General features: G+C 47.4%; 1 protein-coding gene across 6 annotated transcripts in view; it reads left to right on the forward strand.

Moving 5' to 3' along the window:
• Positions 1-22246, forward strand: part of LOC121543600 (membrane-associated guanylate kinase, WW and PDZ domain-containing protein 2-like) — a 242625-nt gene that overhangs the window by 205239 nt on the left and 15140 nt on the right. For 5 of the 6 annotated variants that reach the window (XM_045225248.1, XM_045225252.1, XM_045225253.1 and 2 more), the window contains exons 11-18: positions 2092-2123; positions 7517-7739; positions 10543-10584; positions 11161-11276; positions 11663-11855; positions 15574-15843; positions 16589-16774; positions 17288-17522. In XM_045225248.1, the coding sequence (XP_045081183.1) occupies positions 2092-2123; positions 7517-7739; positions 10543-10584; positions 11161-11276; positions 11663-11855; positions 15574-15843; positions 16589-16774; positions 17288-17522 (1297 nt within the window). The remainder of the gene's footprint in view (positions 1-2091; positions 2124-7516; positions 7740-10542; positions 10585-11160; positions 11277-11662; positions 11856-15573; positions 15844-16588; positions 16775-17287; positions 17523-22246) is intronic. The other variant, XM_045225249.1, reaches the window with a different exon arrangement.

The raw sequence follows: 22246 nt of genomic DNA on the forward strand, positions 1-22246 counted from the left end.
CTGCCAAAGGACACCAGAAACAAAATTGTAGACATGCACCAGGCTGGGAAGACTGAATCTGCAATAGGTAAGCAGCTTGGTTTGAAGAAATCAACTGTGGGAGCAATTATTAGGAAATGGAAGACATACAAGACCACTGATAATCTCCCTCGATCTGGGGCTCCACGCAAGATCTCACCCCGTGGGGTCAAAATGATCACAAGAACGGTGAGCAAAAATCCCAGAACCACACGGGGGGACCTAGTGAATGACCTGCAGAGAGCTGGGACCAAAGTAACAAAGCCTACCATCAGTAACACACTACGCCGCCAGGGACTCAAATCCTGCAGTGCCAGACGTGTCCCCCTGCTTAAGCCAGTACATGTCCAGGCCCGTCTGAAGTTTGCTAGAGTGCATTTGGATGATCCAGAAGAGGATTGGGAGAATGTCATATGGTCAGATGAAACCAAAATAGAACTTTTTGGTAAAAACTCAACTCGTCGTGTTTGGAGGACAAAGAATGCTGAGTTGCATCCAAAGAACACCATACCTACTGTGAAGCATGGGGGTGGAAACATCATGCTTTGGGGCTGTTTTTCTGCAAAGGGACCAGGATGACTTATCCGTGTAAAGGAAAGAATGAATGGGGCCATGTATTGTGAGATTTTGAGTGAAAACCTCCTTCCATCAGCAAGGGCATTGAAGATGAAACGTGGCTGGGTCTTTCAGCATGACAATGATCCCAAACACACCGCCCGGGCAACGAAGGAGTGGCTTCGTAAGAAGCATTTCAAGGTCCTGGAGTGGCCTAGCCAGTCTCTAGATCTCAACCCCATAGAACATCTTTGGAGGGAGTTGAAAGTCTGTGTTGCCCAGCGACAGCCCCAAAACATCACTACTCTAGAGGAGATCTGCATGGAGGAATGGGCCAAAATACCAGCAACAGTGTGTGAAAACCTTGTGAAGACTTACAGAAAACGTTTGACCTGTGTCATTGCCAACAAAGGGTATATAACAAAGTATTGAGAAACTTTTTTGTTATTGACCAAATACTTATTTTCCACCATAATTTGCAAATAAATTCATTAAAAATCCTACAATGTGATTTTCTGGATTTTTTTTTCTCATTTTGTCTGTCATAGTTGACGTGTACATATGATGAAAATTACAGGCCTCTCTCATCTTTTTAAGTGGGAGAACTTGCACAATTGGTGGCTGACTAAATACTTTTTTTCCCCACTGTATATATACAAACATTAGGGACACCTTCCTAATATTGAGTTGCACCCCCTTTTTCCCTCAAAACAGCCTAATTTCGTTGGGGCATGGACTCTACAAGGTGTCAAAAGCGTTCCACAGGGATGCTGGCCCATGTTGACTCCAAAGCTTCCCGCAGTTGTGTCAAGTTGGCTGGATGTTGTTTGGGTGGTGGACCATTCTTGATACACACGAGAAACTGTTGAGCATGAAAAACCCAGCAGCGTTGCAGTGCTTGACACAAACCAGTGCACCTGGCACCTACTACCATACCCCGTTCAAAGGCACTTACATTTTGTGTCTTGCCCATTCACCCTCTGAATGGCACGCATACACAATCCGTGTCTCAGTTGTCTCAATAATTCAAAATCCTTCTTTAACCTGTCTCCTGCCCTTCATCTACAGTGGATTTAACAAGTGACATCAATAAGGGATCATAGCTTTCACCTGGATTCACCTGGTCAGCCGATGTCATGGAAAGAGCAGGTGTTCTTAATGTGTTGTATACTCAGTCTATACTGTGGTGGTGGCAGTTTTCAACTTCCCCTTGGCTTGGAGACCAATGTTACTGTAAGATCCTCTCTGACCCACTGTCTTTCTGGTGCTTCAAGAATATGCTTCTCAAGGACATTTCATCACACCACTTCGGGTGGGATTATTTTGCAGCCCTCTCATTGCTTTTAGTGTAAGTCTGTCATCTTTCCATTGGTTTCTTAATGTTTTATTCCATTTAAGTTTCGTTATCTTTCCTTAGTTCATGGAGTAGCCCTCAGACACAGACAGACCAGCTCAGACCTGATGTAATGGCTGCCACTACTCTCTAGGCTAAACATTGTTGTTTTTTCACTATTGCAGGTCACTATTCACCCTGGAAGACCCCTAAACAGGTAAAATGCATTGTCTTCCGAGCCTCAGCTCTCCTATTAATTCTAATTGACTCATTTAGTTAACAAAATGGCTGCACTGTGCATATGTGTTGGAGCTGATTTACTTTATAACCTTAAATCTATATCTTCTGAACTGTGGCTGCAGTCTTGCTGCTGTTTAGCTGAGAATGACTGCTCTATTCTATTCCCTTCCCTTATACTAACTGTAGTGCTGTTGTCGTGTCTCGGCTGCTGCTGTATCCTGGCCTTGAGTTGGACCCTTCCTCTTGCCGTCACATGCAGAGGAAAGGGTTAAGTGGCCCACTCATAGATATAGAATTACTAGACTCGTCATACCGCGAGCCAGACGGGCCATGATCTAAATAAATCTTGATGGTCATTCTATGTGGACTATGCACATGACAGTCTATGTCTATGCAAACTGCTAGACCAAATGCTCTTCTAGTAATGCTATATCTATGGTCCAGACTCTGGGTTGGCATGGTCCCCTCAACATTCCATCCTTCTCTCAGCTCCTCTGTGTCCCTGATAGAGAGAGTGAGAGAACCCTTTTCTAACAGTCATACCGAGAAATGATCACTCATCCATTCTTCCCTTCTTCCTTCATCTCCAGGCTGCTACTAACTTAGCTATCTTTCCTGATCATCTTTTGTCATATCTATATTTTCTCCGATGTCATATATGTCAGTATTTTTAGTTTTTGTCTAGACAGATTGTACTAACATGTTGAAAGCTGAAACTTTCAAGATGTCTGAGACCTCTTAGACAACACTCTGCTCAAACCTAGCCTCCTCAGACTCCTCTGTCTGTCTGTCTGTCCTTCTGTCTGTCTGTGTGGACTCTCTGTCCCCAAACACTCAATAAACACTTGTCATCCAGACATGAAAGAGCTGCACCAATGCCTCTCAGAGCACTCTCTGAGTCGAGTTAGACATGGTGTATTGCCAAGAAACAAGGTGTGCGCGCGTGTGTGTGTGCATTCCCATTTCATGCTACTTCATGTTCTAGTTCTGCTCTGATATAACTAACCAGCTACTAACCCCAGCTCATTTGTAGAGTCTCCAGCGACAGATCACAACATTCCACACATCCATGGACTCAGACGAAGCAGTCTTTGTGTTATCCCTGCTTGTCAGCAGCTCTCTCAAGCCTTCACTTGGATTTTTCCTTATTGTAGCTAATTTCTGTTCCCCTCTTTGTTGGAATCTTTCAGTTTCCAACAGATTAATGGTAATTCTGAATCTGAGCTCCAGGAGAAGAAGTGCCTGGGAAAATAACTATGGAGTCAGGCAGGCAGGCGGTCCAGCAGAAGCCGCTCTTTCTTTCTTTCTTTCTTTCTTTCTTTCTTTCTTTCTTTCTTTCTTTCTTTCTTTCTTTCTTTCTTTCTCTCTCTCTCTCTCTCTCTCTCTCTCTCTCTCTCTCTCTCTCTCTCTCTCTCTCTCTCTCTCTCTCTCTCTCTCTCTCTCTCTCTCTCTCTCTCTCTCTCTCTCTCACTCTCACTCTCTCTCTCTCTCTCTCTCTCTCTCTCTCTCTCTCTCTCTCTCTCTCTCTCTCTCTCTCTCTCTCTCTCTCTCTCTCTCTCTCTCTCTCTCTCTCTCTCTCACTCTCACTCTCACTCTCACTCTCACTCTCACTCTCTCTCTCTCTCCCCCCTAGCGCGTATTTGTTCCTCTCCACACATTGAGCTGTGATGGTGAAAAGGCAGAACAGGCTTCAGAGCACCAGCAGCTGCCAACCGCCCCCAACACAGAGTTCAAGCCAGGTTTAATTGGATATCATTAGTTCCAGGACGATTTCCGTAGCCCAAAGAATCCAACATGGATGCAAAGTTTAAAAACAGAGACATGGGGAGTTCTGGAATTGTGATTTAAAGTTGGCACAAATACTAATGATGCCCTGCCTTCCGAATTCAGTTTGGAACAAAGCCTGTGCATACAGTGCCTTCGGAAAGTATTTAGACCCCTTGACTTTTTCCACATTTTGTTGCGTTACAGCCTTATTCTAAAATGGATTACATAAAAAAAATCCTCAGCAATCTACACACAATTCCCAATAATGACAAAGTGAAAACAGGTTTTTAGAAATGTTAGCAAAAAAACACTTATTTACATAAGTATTCAGACCCTTTGCTATGAGACTCGAAATTGAACTCAGGTGGATCCTGTTTCCATTGATCATCCTTGAGATGTTTCTACAACTTGATTGGAGTCCACCTGTGGTAAATTCAAATGATTGGACATGATTTGGAAAGGTACACACAGGTCTATATATGGTCCCACAGTTGACAGTGCATGTCAGAGCAAAAACCAAGCCATGAGGTCGAAGGAATTGTCCGTAGAGCTCCGAGACAGGATTGTGTCGAGGCACAGATCTGGGGAAGTGTACCAAAAAATGTCTGCAGCATTGAAGGTCCCCAAAAACACAGTGGCCTCCATCATTCTTAAATGGAAAAAGTTTGGAACCACCAAGACTCTTCCTAGAGCTGGCCACCTGGCCAAACTGAGCAATCTGGGAGAAGGGCCTTGGTCAGGGAGGTGACCAAGAGCCCAATGGTCACTCTGACAAAGCTCTAGAGTTCCTCTGTGGAGATGGGAGAACCTTCCAGAAGGACAACCATCTCTGCAGCACTCCACCAATCAGGCCTTTATGGTAGAGTGGCCAGACGGAAGCCACTCCTCAGTAAAAGGCACAGGACAGCCCGCTTGGAGTTTGCCAAAAGGCACCTAAAGACTCTCAGACCATGAGAAACAAGATTCGCTGGTCTGATGAAACCAAGATTGAACTCTTTGGCTTGAATGCGAAGCGTCACGTCTGGAGGAAACCTGGCACCATCCCTACGGTGAAGCATGGTGGTGGCAGAATCATGCTGTGGGGATGTTTTTGAGCGGCAGGGACTGGGAGACTAGTCAGGATCGAGGCAAAGATGAACGGAGCAAAGTACAGAGAGATCCTTGATGAAAACCTGCTCCAGAGCGCTCAGGACCTCAGACTGGGGTGAAGGTTCACCTTCCAACAGGACAACGACCCTAAGCACACAGCCAAGACAATGCAGGAGTGGCTTCTGGACAAGTCTCTGAATGTCCTTGAGTGGCCTAGCCAGAGCCCGGACTTAAACCTAATCAAACATCTCTGGGAGAGACCTCAAAATAGCTGTGCAGCAACGCTCCCCATCCAACCTGACAGAGCTTGAGAGGATCTGCAGAGAAGAATGGGAGAAACTCCCCAAATACAGGTGTGCCAAGTAGCATCATACCCAAGAAGACTCAAGGCTGTAATCGCTGCCAAAGGTGTTTCAACAAAGTACTGAGTAAAGGGTCTGAATACTTATGTAAATGTAATATTTCCGTTTTTTATTTTTAATAAATTTGCAAACATTTCTAAAAACCTGTTTTTGCTTTGTCATTACGGGGTATTGTGTGTATCAATTTAATACATTTTAGAATAAGGCTGTAACCTAACAAAATGTGGAAAAGGTCAAGGGGTCTGAATACTTTCCGAAGGCACTGTATATGAGTATATTCTCATATAATCATGAGAGTGATGGACAGAATATACCGTAGTATGTAGTACTATTGGTGTGCATGCAGAGTCAGTTTATGGCCAGACCTGAGAGTGTTGAGTGTAGGAAACAGCAGTCTCTAGCAACATACAAGTCCTACAGTCTTAAAGAGCCTGACTGCCTGTGACTAAATGAGAGGGGGAGAGAAAGAAGGAGAAAGAGAGAAGGAAAGAGGGTGAGATAGAAAGAGAGAAGGGGGAGAGAATCAATAAAATTCAAAACAACTTTATTTATCCCTCTCAGGGCCAGTTAGGAAAGACATTGCCATACTTCATACTTCACTTAGTACATATAATAGATGGAGGGAGAGAGATGGAGGAGGAGGAGGAGGAGGAGGAGGAGGAGGAGGTAGGGGGAGTGACAGTGCTGTAGTCTGGTCCCAGACTTAATAAGATCCCCTGACTGTCACCTTGCCATTACACGGCCAGACACTCAGACATTCCATAGGTCAGTAGCAGAGATGGGTGGAACCACACAGAGTGGGAACACTTTGATATTGCCTTGGTTTGATGGAACCAGATGACTTGGCAGTGTCATCTCACAACTGCTACTATGAATACACAGCTCCTGATATCAAACAAGTCATTCTATCGGGTGGTATTAGAGAGAACGATAATTCTCCGTCTCATCCTAACATATCAATATGTCATCTTCACGATCTACTCTACAGCACTCCATTTTCTAAAAACAACTGACATTTGTGCAACATAAGAAAGCAGCTCAGCTTGTCAAAATTGGAAAATCACTTCAAATAATCAGTGTGGTACTTATTTCGAATGGGAAGAGAAATCATTGTTTATATACTTATCATTTATCTGTCTTGTTTGGTTTTACACCCGCATACATTACAGCTTCTCTCTCTTCCTCCTGGACGCACACTGAGTGGTTTGGAATTAAACGCTGCTGAGAGTAATTGGGACAAAACAAGCCTCTTTTGACACTAGCACTGCTTGCTTTTCTGCATTGTCAAAATGGAGCCATGAGTGTGTTAGAGACACCACAATAGAGTTTTCCACAATAGAGACACCACACATTATCCACCACATCCACGTTCCATAATAGCCGCAGAAACACACACACACACACACACACACACACACACACACACACACACACACACACACACACACACACACACAGGCTCATCTAAGAGATTCTCTGAGGGGGGTGAATGCTGTGTGTTTGCTCTCCTCCTATCACCATGCCCCTCTTGCATCCACTACAGTCTCTATCATAGAATGTCTTGGGCCGTAGCCAGCCTACAATGGGCCAGTACCCTCTGTGTGCCCACTTTGGCCATTTGCCATCTTCCGACGACGACGACGACAGTGGCACACTGACATGTTTAATATGCTCTGCGCCTGCCTCCCTCTTCCTCCCAGCAGCCCTGAGCTGGTGTGTCTGTGCTGCTCTCTCTCTCCCCCTCTCTTCATAATTAACACACTGCTTTTCAGGTCCTGCTTTAATAAGCTTTGGCCTTTTTTTTTTCTTCTTTAAAACATTTCTTCACCTCTCCTCTCTTCATCTTTGTTGTTGCCACCGGCTGGCGCTCATGTTGCTTTGTTGCATTACTCCCACTAATATTAGACTGCTGTAGTGAATGACAGTCAATGACATCGATGAAGACCTCTATCCCCACCTGTATACTATTAATAGCTTGCTCTCACCTCATTTGGTTTGTCTAAGATGAAGTTGTTAGAATACCAGGACAGCGCCCCCTTGCATACGTCTCAAGGATGTTCAGATAGGGTTTTCAGTGAGTAAGGACCGGGTGAGAACCAGGGTAGGGGTGGTGGAGACTGAACCAATGCCCTGATGTCTGATGTGTTTACAGGTGTTGGAGCAGTGGGACGCGGCCCAAGGCCAGGGAGGGGGTCAGGGCAGCCCCCAGACCAGTCTGTCTGCCCCCGTTGTCCCCCACAACGCCCCCTTCCTGACCCGCCACCTCCACAGGGCCTCATTCCCAGACTCTGCCTTCCCCGAGGGCTTTGATCTGAGCAGGCCCGACCCCTATGACCTCTATGAGAAGTCCAGGGCTATCTATGAGAGTAGTAGGCGTAAGTACTGAAAACACACAACTGCAACAACAACAACAACATCAGCATCAACAACAACAACAGCCCCCTCATATCTGTCTGGGGTTTCAGTGGTTCATTTTCTTCTAAACAGGTGGACCTATCAAGGTGTACACAAACACACTCATACACACACACACCTCACCTCTTGAATGAATCATTGTAGCCCTCGTGAACAGTAGTCAGGGCTCCATAGTACAATTTAACAATGGCCTCAGCACCACCTGTTCTGTTCCTAAAGGGACATAGTCTGGGTTGACTGGGTCCTGCAGAATGAGATATATTATGTTGTTTTGTCTGTAGATGTATTTCTGTAAATATGATGGAGTATGACAACAGTTTAAGAGTTGATACTTTTATCTTAATGCTGACAGATAACTTGATGTTGATACATTTGTTCTAGGCCCAGACTTCCCCATTAGGGGAATCTCTGAATGTCTCGCGGATCTCTGCCTCCAGTTGATGTTCTGCAGAGTGTATAATCAAATGAGCTTTTTTTTCAGGAATATCTCAGCCGTACACAGCTGGAAACCTTAGGAGCCAACAATTATATTTTAGCCATTAGAGATCCTGTCAGAGGTACAACCATAGGGACTTCCTTTCAGTTCATTTAGTGTACGACCAAGCTTTTAACTGGGAGTTTTGGGGTTAACAAGATATGCACTGTAGAAAGTTTTGTATGACAGTATACCATTGGTTTTTAACATCAATAGTCATATCTAATGTATGATTCTGAACATAAAGTGCACTCATCCTTTTGACCAGTGCTAGTTTCTGTTAAGTCCTTGCAGGTTGCTGTACCATAGAGGCTTCATGATTGACATGTGAGGGTCCAGCCAGTAGACATGATGATGCTCTGCTCCTCTCTATGGTAGAATCTCTGCGGTCCTTAGTCAATCGTAGGCTACAGTAGATAGAGAGACGAGCTGTGTGCACGCTTACCCAACACAACCTTTATGAAAGAGGACAGGGCTGTCGGAAGAACTCCACGTCAAAGCCTTCCAGGGTCTCTGTCTCTCTTTCTCTGTATAGTTCCTCTCTACCTCTCTCCATCTCTCTCTTTTTATCTGTATCTCTCTCTCTCTCTCTCTCTCTCTCTCTCTCTCTCTCTCTCTCTCTCTCTCTCTCTCTCTCTCTCTCTCTCTCTCTCTCTCTCTCTCTCTCTCTCTCTCTCTCTCTCTCTCTCTCTCTCTCTCTCTCTCTCTCTCTCTCTGTCTGTCTCTCTCTCTTCTCTCACAGTCTCTCTCTGTCTCACTCTCTTCTCTCTCTCTTGCTCTCCCTGTTTCTCGCTCTTCCATTGTTTCTTTCTCTCCTTGACTTCCATGTTTTCCGGTTGAGTCCCGTGTTCAGTTTAGTGTTAAGTATCTGTCCCCTCCGTGTAACATGCCCCCAAAGTGCTGTTCGCAGCTAGGCTACACTTGTTTTGGGTCAGTTAGGTTAACAGGGTTGAGGCACAGGGCAACTTTTAGGAACACTCTACTTCACAGGAGGTTAGTGGCACCTTAATTAGGGAGGACGGGCTCGTGGTAATGGCTGGAGTGGAATAGGTGGAATGATATCAAATACGTCAAACACATGGTTTCCATGTGTTTGATGCCATTCCATTGGCTCCATTCCAGCCATTATTATGAGCCATCCTCCCCTCAGCAGCCTCCACTGCTCTACTTGTCTCCCTCGGTGGTGTGGGTGTTATAGGTGATGAACATTGGTATTTTTCAGTAACCTTATCTAACTAGGACTGTTCCCAATACAGCCCATAACCAAAGACAAGTCAGTGTAGCTTCCACTGAATGTTAAGAAGGTTTTTGCCTTCAGATGTAGGATTTTAATTTGAGTCAGTTTACTACAGCTGGAAAATAATCCTGCAGCAACAGGACATTTTAATTATTATGTGGATTATAATAAATATACATTTTTTGTAGGGGATGATGATACATTTTTTATTACAAACTTTAGAACGCGTTTTAAAGCTTGAATACACTACAAGTTTCCATTTCCTGCTGTGTAGGACAATTCTCAGCAACAAAATAGTGATCAAATTAAGATCCTACATCTGTAATTAGATGTCTTTATTCTAGTAGGGAACAAGAGACCCCATTGCATGTAAGAGAGCTGGAGATAGATGGAGATTTATGAATTGTGTACTTTACGTAAACTGCAACACACAGTCTGGAATATACCAAAATCAACCTCTAGCTAGCAAGGTCATTCTGTCCTTGTCTTCTGCCAACATCCATGAGTATTTTTTACAGCAATCTTGTTTAATATAAACTTAAAACACTGTATATGGGTTCCGTGGTAAGACTTGTGTCAGTCAGTCTCCTTCTGTATCATCCTCCATCTTTGTTTCCTCAATTAATTCCTCTGGTATCCCAGTGGACACTGGTCTCCGTGATTAAACCAGCTGAAAATAGAGCCCATTTCTCATCACAGTCACTTTGACCTGCTCTACTTCATTTCATAGGAAAGGGTTTTCAGGGTAATGAATATCATTACGTCGCAAATCGTACTGCTTTCCAGTAAAGGCCTGATTGCAGATGAGTGTCTGCTCCCCTAACACATACAAAAGATAGCTGTATTAAATGCCGTAAGCACTTCTTCTCCGCAGTGTAATGGATGATGTAGGAACTCTGTGCAGACAATGTGCTGAGGGAAGTTTTTGTCTGTCTTGCTCTAGTCTGACAGTCTTTTTAGTAGTCTGCTCTGAGTGAGACAGTTGTAAGATAATGTGTGTGTGTTGTATTATTGTTTATGGGTGCTCCCTCAATCTCCCTCCCCCATACAGAGCCAGGCATGCCGCGGACCACCTTCTCTGTGGACCACTCAGGTATGTACGGTGGCTCTGAAGGAGACCCCCCACAGGGAGGATTTGGGATTATTCTAACATTTATGAAAAACATTCTAGGTAACAAATATGTACCTTACTGTAATAGATTTCCATAATATTTGCAAAAATAGCTTTTTAGCAAAACAAATATTTCTTAAGCAAGAATTTAGCAAGAGCGGGGAGGAGGAAACAGAAAACTAGTTGTTATTGGCAGAGAGGTTTGGAACTCTCTTTGTTATTGGTCTATTAACCAATGTACCGCATTGATGCCACCATGGAAAGCCGAAATTCCCGCCCATGCAAACCTGCTGATTAGAAGGTCCTGTGTAGATTATATTTTCAACCAGCAACTACCAGGAAATAACACTTTTACAGTGTTAGTTTCATCAGCTGTTGTACAATATTATATAAAACACAGGAAAAACAGAATTTTGACTGCACAGTGCCTTTAATTTAATGTGTTAATTTCCACAATGTGTGATCAATAATCCTCTGGCTCCACATACATTAGACATTAGACTAAGGGCACTCCAAGGCCCACACGTTTCACAGGTGTTGTCTGTTCCTGGACCCCAGGAGCAGAGTACCAGGAGGTGGAGGTCCACCTGAGGAGGCAGAAGTCCGGCTTCGGCTTCCGCATCCTGGGGGGAGACGAGGCGGGACAGCCTGTGAGTCCGGACACCCGTGAGAAGGCTCGTATGGGATGGGCGTGGAACCCTGTCATTTTCTCCTCTCTAACCCACTACACACATATCTAACCCTGAACCCTGAACTCTGACTGACTGAGAGACTGGTGATGCTGCTGTGGATGGTTACTGGTTCATTGTCTGTAGAGTAACACTTAGCGCAAACATGGAGCGCACTTATCTATTCATAAGCACCGCTAATATAACAACCACTTATACATGTCATTTCACATACAGTTACTCACTGCATGTTTATTGTCTACTTGACCATGGTTACATATCACTTCAATGTCGTCCTTCTATGAATGCAGCCCTCTGATAGGTCAGCCGACTTTTTAAACCCTGACCCCTAGCTCTCTATGCGTTCTGATTGGTCTGGTTCCCATAAACAGATCCTGATTGGGGCCATCATAGAGAAGAGCCCGGCGGACAGAGACGGGCGCCTGCGGCCGGGCGATGAGCTCATCTTCGTGGACGGGATCCCAGTGGCGGGGAAGCCCCACCGCTATGTCATCGACCTGATGCACGGCGCCGCCCGCAACGGACAGGTCAACCTCACCATCAGGAGGAGGCTACAGGGCCCAGGTGAGAGGATGGGAGGGGACAGATCTAGGATCCGTTTACTGAAAACTCCTAATCTTAATCATTAGGGAGGAAAACGGAAATCTGACCTTAGATCATCCTCTAGGGTCCACTTCATCCTACTCCAAGGAGGCCTGAGTTCTCCTTCCTCTGGCCTTATGTGGACTCCAGCTGTTGTGTTGGACCATGAATTGTAGAGCTGCAAGAACATGCTGTGTAGTGAGTGTAGCAAACCCCTACAGACAGACACACACCTTCCCCCCTACACACAGACACACACCTTCCCCCTACACACAGACACACACCTTCCCCCTACAGACAGATACACACCTTCCCCCTACAGACAGACACACACCTTCCCCCCTACACACAGACACACACCTTCCCCCTACACACAGACACACATCTTCCCCCCTACACACAGACACACACCTTCCCCCTACACACAGACACACACCTTCCCCCTACACACAGACACACACCTTCCCCCTACACACAGACACACACCTTCCCCCTACAGACAGACACATACCTTCCCCCCTACAGACAGACACACACCTTCCCCCTACACACAGACACACACCTTCCCCCCTACACACAGACACACACCTTCCCCATACAGGAAGACACACAACTTCCCCCCTACACACAGACACACACCTTCCCCCCTACACACAGACATACACCTTCCCCCCTACACACAGACACACACCTTCCCCCCTACACACAGACACACACCTTCCCCCTACACACAGACACACACCTTCCCCCCTACAGACAGACACACACCTTCCCCCCTACACACAGACACACACCTTCCCCATACAGGAAGACACACACCTTCCCCCTACACACAGACACACACCTTCCCCCTACACACAGACACACACCTTCCCTCCTACACACAGACACACACCTTCCCCCTACACACAGACACACACCTCCCCCCTACACACAGACACACACCTTCCCCCTACAGACAGACACCTTCCCCCCTACAGACATACACACACCTTCCCCCTACAGACAGACACACACCTTCCCCCCTACACACAGACACACACCTTCCCCCTACACACAGACACACACCTTCCCCCTACAGACACACACCTTCCCCCTACACACAGACACAGACCTTCCCTCCTACACACAGACACACACCTTCCCCCTACACACAGACACACACCTCCCCCCTACACACAGACACACACCTTCCCCCTACAGACAGACACACACCTTCCCCCCTACAGACAGACACACACCTTCCCCCTACAGACAGACACACACCTTCCCCCCTACACACAGACACACACCTTCCCCCTACAGACACACACTTTCCCCCCTACACACAGACACACACCTTCCCTCCTACACACAGACACACACTTTCCCACCTACAGACAGACACACACTTTCCCCCCTACACACAGACACACACCTTCACCCCTACACACAGACACCTTCACCCCTACACACAGACACACCTTCCCCCTACACACAGACACACACCTTCCCCCTACACACCGACACACACCTTCCCCCTACACACAGACAGACACCTTCCCCCTACACACAGACACACATCTTCCCCCCTACACACATACACACACCTTCCCACCTACATACAGACACACACCTTCCCCCTACAGACAGACACACACCTTCCCCCCTACACACAGACACACACCTTCCCCCCTACACACAGACACACACTTTCCCCCCTACACACAGACACACACCTTCCCTCCTACACACAGACACACACTTTCCCACCTACAGACAGACACTTTCCCCCCTACACACAGACACACACCTTCACCCCTACACACAGACACACACCTTCCCCCTACACACAGACCCACACCTTCCCCCTACACACAGACACACACCTTCCCCCTACACACAGACACACCTTCCCCCTACACACAGACACACACCTTCCCCCTACAGACAGATACACACCTTCCCCCCTACACACATACACACACCTTCCCACCTACAGACAGACACACACCTTCCCCCTACAGACAGACACACACCTTCCCCCCTACACACAGACACACACCTTCCCCACAACACACATACCTACACCTTCCCCCCTACACACAGACCTACACCTTCCCCCCTACACACAGACACACACCTTCCCCCCTACACACATACCTACACCTTCCCCCCTACACACAGACCTACACCTTCCCACCTACAGACAGACACACACCTTCCCCCCTACACACAGACACACACCTTCCCCCCTATACACAGACACACACCTTCCCCCTACATACAGACACACACCTTCCCCCCTACACACAGACATACAGCTTCCCCCTCTACACACAGACACACAATTTCCCCCCTACACACAGACACACACCTTCCCCCTATAGGAAGACACACACCTTCCCCCCTACAGACAGACACACTTCTTCCCCCTACACACAGACATACACCTTCCCCCTACAGACAGACACACACCTTCCCCCCTACAGACAGACACACACCTTCCCCTACAGACAGACACACCATCCCCCTACACACAGACACACACCTTCCCTCCTACACAGACACACACCTTCCCCCTACACACAGACACACACCTCCCCCCTAAACACAGACACACACCTTCCCCCTACAGACAGACACCTTCCCCCCTACAGACAGACACACACCTTCCCCCTACACACAGACACACTCCTTCCCCCTACACACATACACACACCTTCCACCCTACACACAAACACACACATCTTCCCACCTACACTCAGACACACACCTTCCCCCCTACACTCAGACACCTACCTTCCCCCCTCAGACCTCCCCATTCCCTTATGTCAGTTTACGCTCCGGCTGCCTTTGGTGCCTGGGGAGGAGAGCACAGTCACCCTGGTGAGATCCCCTCTCCCCTCCTCTGTCTCCCTCTCCCCCTCCCGTCTCCCTCTCCCCCTCCCGTCTCCCCTCCTCTGTCTCCCTCTCCCCCTTCCGTCTCCCCTCTTCTGTCTCCCTCTCCCCGTTCCGTCTCCCCTCCTCTGTCTCCCTCTCCCCCTCCCTTCTCCCCTACTGTCTCCCTCTCCCCCTCCCGTCTCCCCTCCTCTGTCTCCCTCTCCCCCTCCCGTCTCCCCCCCTCTGACTCCCTCTCCCTCTCCCCCTCCCGTCTCCCCTCCTCTGTCTCCAATCTGACTCATCCCTGTCGTCCGTGGTCTTGCCTTTCATCCCTCAATGTTTGATTCAAAGTAACACTTTTGGAGGTGTCAAGACTCTGTCTCTCCCAGAAGTCTAAGCTCTTTCTCTCTCCTTGTTCTCACTATCTTCAGTTCAACCCTGATCACTGAAGGAGATGTAATGAGCTCTAACATGACATCTTGTTTTTGGGGGAATCTTAGTTCTTAGTGATTGTATCTACAGATATCTTCAATGTAGGTTTTCTTTTGGATTAAAAATATCTTTGGCTCTTTTGCATGCAACAATACAGCCGATAAGGTGTGAGAGAAACCGTGACCTTTCTCTGATCTGATAGTGATTAGCTGAAAGTGATTAGCTAATTAGCTGAAATCCCTTTCTGTGAGGGGCCTTAGTGACCTGATAGCCAGTCCAGACAGCGCCAGTCTTTGTCCATTGATGAGTGCTCTGCTGCTGTGTTGCTGTGTTGCTGTGCTGGGCTTCAATGTGGTGTGGTATGAGAGCATCAAAAGTTAACTCAGCTCTCTGTTACCCCCCACAGGAGAGCCCTGTCCAGAGAACGGCCGCAGCCCCGGCTCCGTGTCCACCCAGCACAGCTCCCCACGCAGCGACTTCACCAATGTCACGTATCCTGGCAACAACGCAGCCCCACCCACTGCCGCCATGGGTACAGGTAGCACCACAGACGGGGCGCCGACATCCAACGTGCAGCAGCCACCTAGTGATGTCATTATCCACCGCAAGGAGAGTGAAGGGTTTGGATTCGTCATCATCAGCTCGCTCAACCGGCCCGAGACCGCCGCCGCCATCAGTGAGTGCTGCTCTGTGTGTGTGTTTGAGTGAGTGACTGTGTGTGTGTGAGTGAATGAGTGAGTGAATGAGTGAGTGAGTGAGTGGGTGAGTGAGTGAGTGAGTGAGTGAGTGAGTGAGTGAGTGAGTGAGTGAGTGAGTGAGTGAGTGAGTGAGTGAGTGAGTGAGTGAGTGAGTGAGTGAGTGAGTGAGTGAGTGAGTGAGTGAGTGAGTGAGTGTGTGTGTGTGTGTGTGTCCGTCCATGAGTTGTTTACATTACAATGGCATATTATTATGCTCTTGAGTTTTCATGTATTTTAGCCCAGCAGATCCGGTCGCTCCAAGCAGAGATAACCATATCCATTTTGACAAAAATTGCTGAGAGGAAGAGGTCACAACTATATAAAACATGTAACACCTCTATTTTTTAACCATGTACTCCTCCTCTAACCATCTGACCCATCTCAATTATACATGGTTTCCTGACTGTATCAGTCCCTCAGATCTGAGGTAGCTAGGCTACAGTACGCCGCGTCGCCTTTTAGTGCTCTGCCCACGCTCGCCGTGCATAAAGCCAGCTTTCTTACATAAGTCGAGAGGGGGGCGAGAGAAATATGAAAAGAGCGAGATAGAAAGAAGAGAGGGAGAGATGGAAAGAAAGCAGCCAACCAGTAAGATTAGCCTGTACTCAGACCTATCCTCGACTAACCATATCTGTGTGTCTCTCATTCTGTGTGTACTGTCCTCCTCCTCTCCTCCCATCCCAGGCGTGCCCCATAAGATTGGGCGTATCATCGACGGCAGCCCGGCGGACCGCTGTGGCAAACTGAAGGTTGGTGACCGCATCCTGGCGGTGAACAGTCAGTCCATCATCAACATGCCCCACGCCGACATCGTCAAGCTCATCAAGGACGCCGGCCTCAGCGTCACCCTCCAGATCATACCACAGGAAGGTGAGTGAGACGGGAGACAAGGGTCACTAGACTGGAGATAATGGGGGGGCCAAGGGGTCAGCAGAGAACTCTATACTGGGGATGTGGGGGGACTTTCAGGGACTGCTGTTTAAACTGTTTGTCATCTTAAATGCATCATGTTGTCTTACTGTACAGACAGGTTTACCATCTTTTTTAAAGTGATGAGTTGTTCTATCTCTGGCTATGGCACTATTTGCATGGATCAGCAAGTGATATGTCTGTTTGGGAGAAAACTGTCTAGTGAGTCTGTTCCGGTTTCTGTCACCATCTTCTAATGCTTCATGGTTGTTTCTGGTTATGATGAGCATCTACTGTAGATCATACACACAGAGCATTGTACTAACATTTATTTGAAGTAGATGCACCGTGTATTACGCTAATGTGGCTCTGTCTAGCATAGTGTATGCTGCGGTGTGTATCGATCTGTCACTGTGTCTGTCTGACACTGTCTGTCTGTCTGTCTGTCTGTCTGTCTGTCTGTCTGCGTTTCAGAGCTGAGCCCGTCAGCCCCTAGCTCAGAGAAGCAGAGCCCAGTAGTGACCCAACAACACAGTCCCCAAGCCCAGCCCAGTCCCACCGTGGCCCAGCCCAGTCCCACCGTGGCCCAGCCCAGCCCTGCTGTCACCCAGCCCAGCCCTGCAGTCACCCAGCCCAGCTCCCTGACCCACCAGAGCCCCATCACCCAGACCCCAGCCCCCCCACCCCAGATCTACACCCACGACAGCAGGTAAGGCAAACGGATTGTCACACACACAGACGCACACTGCTTAAAAACACACACCAATTCATAGCACACAGACCAGTTCTAAATATTGATCCATCAGGATATGGCCATAATTTACTCAGACATGCAGCATTTGAGTGCCCTATAATGTCCTATTTATTAAAATAATTTAAAATGGTTGATAATGTATGTGTATGGCTTAATGTCATCTTTAAGGCTTCCTCAGTATTGTACTGTCTGCTAGTCCCAATGCTCTGGAAGTCCCAAATATCTTATACAGCACATTTGGAAAACTCACTGTATACAACACAGTATTATTTTTATATATTTTTTATCTCTGGGGTAAAAGCACTGTTCCTAAGAGAATTACAGGTGAGAGTGAGGTATACTCTCCCTGTCTCCAGTTTGTTGTGTAACATCACTTAACTCTTATGGACTCCTGAATTATTAACCTAAATAGCTTCTTTATAGACCTAGGCTGAATATTTTATCAAGCTCTATAGGGGGCCCAAAATGTACCCTGTCATTGTCCTCTCTCTCCTGCTCTGGAGAATTCCGCAAAATCTCTGAGTACTCTTATGTATTGCCAACTCTGTAAAAGACTGGAGTTTCTTTTCATGTGGTTCGGGGAAAAAAAAGATTTCACTTACAGTGAGGGAAAAAAGTATTTGATCCCCTGCTGATTTTGTACGTTTGCCCACTGACAAAGACATGATCAATCTATAATTTTAATGGTAGGTTTATTTGAACAGTGAGAGACAGAATAACAACCAAAAAATCCAGAAAAAACGCATGTCAAAAATGTTATGAATTGATTTGCATTTTAATGAGGGAAATACGTATTTGACCCCTCTGCAAAACATGACTTAGTACTTGGTGGCAAAACCCTTGTTGGCAATCACAGAGGTCAGACGTTTCTTGTAGTTGGCCACCAGGTTTGCACACATCTCAGGAGGGATTTTTTCCCACTCCTCTTTGCAGATCTTCTCCAAGTCATTAAGGTTTCGAGGCTGACGTTTGGCAACTCGAACCTTCAGCTCCCTCCACAGATTTTCTATGGGATTAAGGTCTGGAGACTGGCTAGGCCACTCCAGGACCTTAATGTGCTTCTTCTTGAGCCACTCCTTTGTTGCCTAGGCCGTGTGTTTTGGATGATTGTCATGCTGGAATACCCATCCACGACCCATTTTCAATGCCCTGGCTGAGGGAAGGTGGTTCTCACCCAAGATTTGACGGTACATGGCCTCGTCCCTTTGATGCGGTGAAGTTGTCCTGTCCCCTTAGCAGAAAAACACCCCCAAAGCATAATGTTTCCATCTCCATGTTTGACGGTGGGGATGGTGTTCTTGGGGTCATAGGCAGCATTCCTCCTCCTCCAAACACGGCGAGTTGAGTTGATGCCAAAGAATTTGATTTTGGTCTCATCTGACCACAACACTTTCACCCAGTTCTCCTCTGAATCATTCAGATTTTCATTGGCAAACTTCAGACGGCCCTGTATGTGTGCTTTCTTGAGCAGGGGGACCTTGCGGGCGCTGCAGGATTTCAGTCCTTCGCGGCGTAGTGTGTTACCAATTGTTTTCTTGGTGACTATGGTCCCAGCTGCCTTGAGATCATTGACAAGATCCTCCCGTGTAGTTCTGGGCTGATTCCTCACCGTTCTCATGATCATTGTCACGTACGTTAAGGAACGGGACGGACCAAGGTGCAGCGTGAAAGGCGTACATGTTTATTAAAGAATAAACACACGACACAGTAACCAAAATAACAAAACTTAACCGTGACGGTCCAAAGGCTAACACACAAGCCTAAAACAGGAACACAACAAAAACCCACAACACAGGCAGGAAAACTGGCTGCCTAAGTATGATCCCCAATCAGAGACAACGAGCGACCGCTGCCTCTGATTGGGAACCACACCCGGCCAAACATAGAAATACAAACCTAGAATATATTCACACCCTGACCAAACTAGCTAGAGTTCTATAGGCCAGGGCGTGACAATCATATATATTTGGTGTTTCTTCCATTTGCGAATAATCGCACCAACTGTTGTCACCTTCTCACCAAGCTGCTTGGCGATGGTCTTGTGGCCCATTCCAGCCTTGTGTAGGTCTAGAATCTTGTCCCTGACATCCTTTGAGAGCTCTTTGGTCTTGACCATGGTGGAGAGTTTGGAATCTGATTGATTGATTGCTTCTGTGGACAGGTGTCTTTTATACAGGTAACAAGCTGAGATTAGGACCACTCCCTTTAAGAGTGTGCTCCTAATCTCAGCTCATTACCTGTATAAAAGACACCTGGGAGCCAGAAATCTTTCTGATTGAGAGGGGGTCAAAAACGTATTTCCCTCATTAAAATGCAAATCAACTTATAAAATGTTTGACATGCGTTTTTCTGGATTTTGTTGTTGTTATTCTGTCTCTCACTGTTCAAATAAACCTACCATTAAAATTATAGACTGATCATTTCTTTGTCAGTGGGCAAACGTACGAAATCAGCAGGGGATCAAATACTTTTTTCCCTCACTGTACCACCACTAGAGTATTGCCTCAAAGGTAGTTTGATTGTAACAAACAGGGTATTTCTGAATAACTTAGAATTTGACATGAATTGATTCAGAGAGCATTACCTTCACAAAGCACTTAACTGAATGAAGTTGGAGCATTCATATGAAATGCTTGTAGTGAAAACCCACTGGGCACACTACATCATTTCAACGTGGGTAATTGGGTAATATTTGGTTGAGAACTTGATCAATGAGACTACAACATACTGTATATTCACCCACTCAAAAAGACAGCCAAAAGTTAGTTCAATTTCCAATGTGTTATCACTATGCATTAAACCATATAAAAGCACAACCAAATTCCAATAGAAAATCAATGTCAGGTTTTTGGTTTAGTTGTCACCCAAATGTCTGTCACTGCGCTTTCAACCATTTAAAAGTACAGCAAAGTTCAAATGGGAATACAATGCCAGATATTTTGTTTATTTATACAACAGATTAATGTGTTATCACTGTGCTTCATCTAATAGCAGAACCAAATGATCTGGATTGCAATTGAGATTACATTAAAAGTACATGGTGCAGGTGATTAATGCTGTTCAAGATTCTGCACAGATTATTACAGCAATTGTGAAGATCTCCACAGACCTGCGACAACCTATACATGCTATCTTGTACATGCACGCTTTATATGATTACATAATAAGGATTTTATAGTTACTCAACCTCAAAATGTGGCCCTGGATGTGTTACTAATTTTAACGTTGAATGTTACATTAGTTTGTTCGATAGCCTTCATTTAGGCTATATTTAATTGTGTTTGGTTGACAAAGCAACCAAATATCAACATTTAAAGGAGATGTATTGTCACGCCCTGGCTCTGGGGACACTGTTATGTTGAGCCAGGGTGTGTAATTCTATGTTTGTATTTCTATGTTGGCCTGAGTGACTCCCAATCAGAGGCAACGAGTGTCAGCTGGTTGTCTCTGATTGGGAGCCATATTTAACTGTCTGTCTTTCACTTTGTGTTTGTGGTTTCTTGTTCCGTGTTGGTTGGTGTATGTAACCAGGGACGTCACGGTTTCGTGTTGTTGTTTTGATCGTGTGATCATTTATTAAATAAAGAAGATGTTTGCCTTCAACGCTGCGCCTTGGTCCTCCTCCGTAGACGAGCGTGACAGAAGAAACCACCAAGATGTGACCAAGCAGCGTGTCCAGGAGCCATCACCAGGGAGATCTCTAACAGATCTCCTTCGCCTCCTCGACTGGGTCAAGCCGGATGAGGAGGAGAGGGGCTTGACATTGTGGCAGAAGGGCGAACGGCTGGCGAGGGACATGGAGACCTTGGCCACGGGTAGGAGTGAAGCCCAGAATTTTTTTAGGGGGGGGCTAACGCCGTGGACGACGGGCCAGCAGGTGACCGCGGCAGAGCGGCCCAGCGGATTGGCAGAGGAGGCCGCCGGGTTACGGGGGCCACTGGTCAAAGAGGGGGTGGAAGATGTAGAGGCACGGCGAGAGGTACTGGCGTGTGTTGCCAGTCCGGTCCGGCCTGTTCCTGATCCCCACGTAGGGCCAGTGGTGTGTGTTCCCAGTACGGTCCGGCCTGTTCCTGCCACTCGCATCAAGTCTACGGTGCGCATCACCAGCTCGGCCCGGCCCATTCCTGCTCCCCGCACCAAGTCAGTGGTGCGTTTCGTCAGCCCTGTCTGGCCCGTTCCTGCTCTCCGCACCAAGTCTGTGGTGCGCGTCGCCAGCCCAGTCCGGCCCATTCCTGCTCCCCGCACCAAGTCTGTGGTGCGTTTGCGTCAGCCCTGTCCGGCCCGTTCTGCTCTCCGCACCAAGTCTGTGGTGCGCGTCGCCAGCCCAGTCCGGCCCATTCCTGCTCCCCGCACCAAGTCTGTGGTGCGTTTCGTCAGCCCTGTCCGGCCCGTTCCTGCTCCCCGCCAAGTCAGTGGTGCGGCGTCAGTCACCCGGCACGTCCCGTTCCTGCTCCCCGCACCAAGTCAGTGGTGAGCTTCGTCAGCCCGGTCGGCCCGCTCCTGCTCCCCGCACCAAGTCAGTGGTGCGTTTCGTCAACCGGCTCGGCCGCTCCTGCTCCCCACACCAAGCCAGTGGTGTGCGTCGTCAGTCGGCACGGCCCGTGTCTGTTCCACGGTGGCGGGTCCGGCACCGGTCAGGTGCTGCGTCACGCCGGAGCTAGAGCAATCCGCTCCACCAG

Source organism: Coregonus clupeaformis, chromosome 15 (genome assembly GCF_020615455.1).
Source record: "Coregonus clupeaformis isolate EN_2021a chromosome 15, ASM2061545v1, whole genome shotgun sequence".
Taxonomy (NCBI): Eukaryota; Metazoa; Chordata; class Actinopteri; order Salmoniformes; family Salmonidae; genus Coregonus; species Coregonus clupeaformis.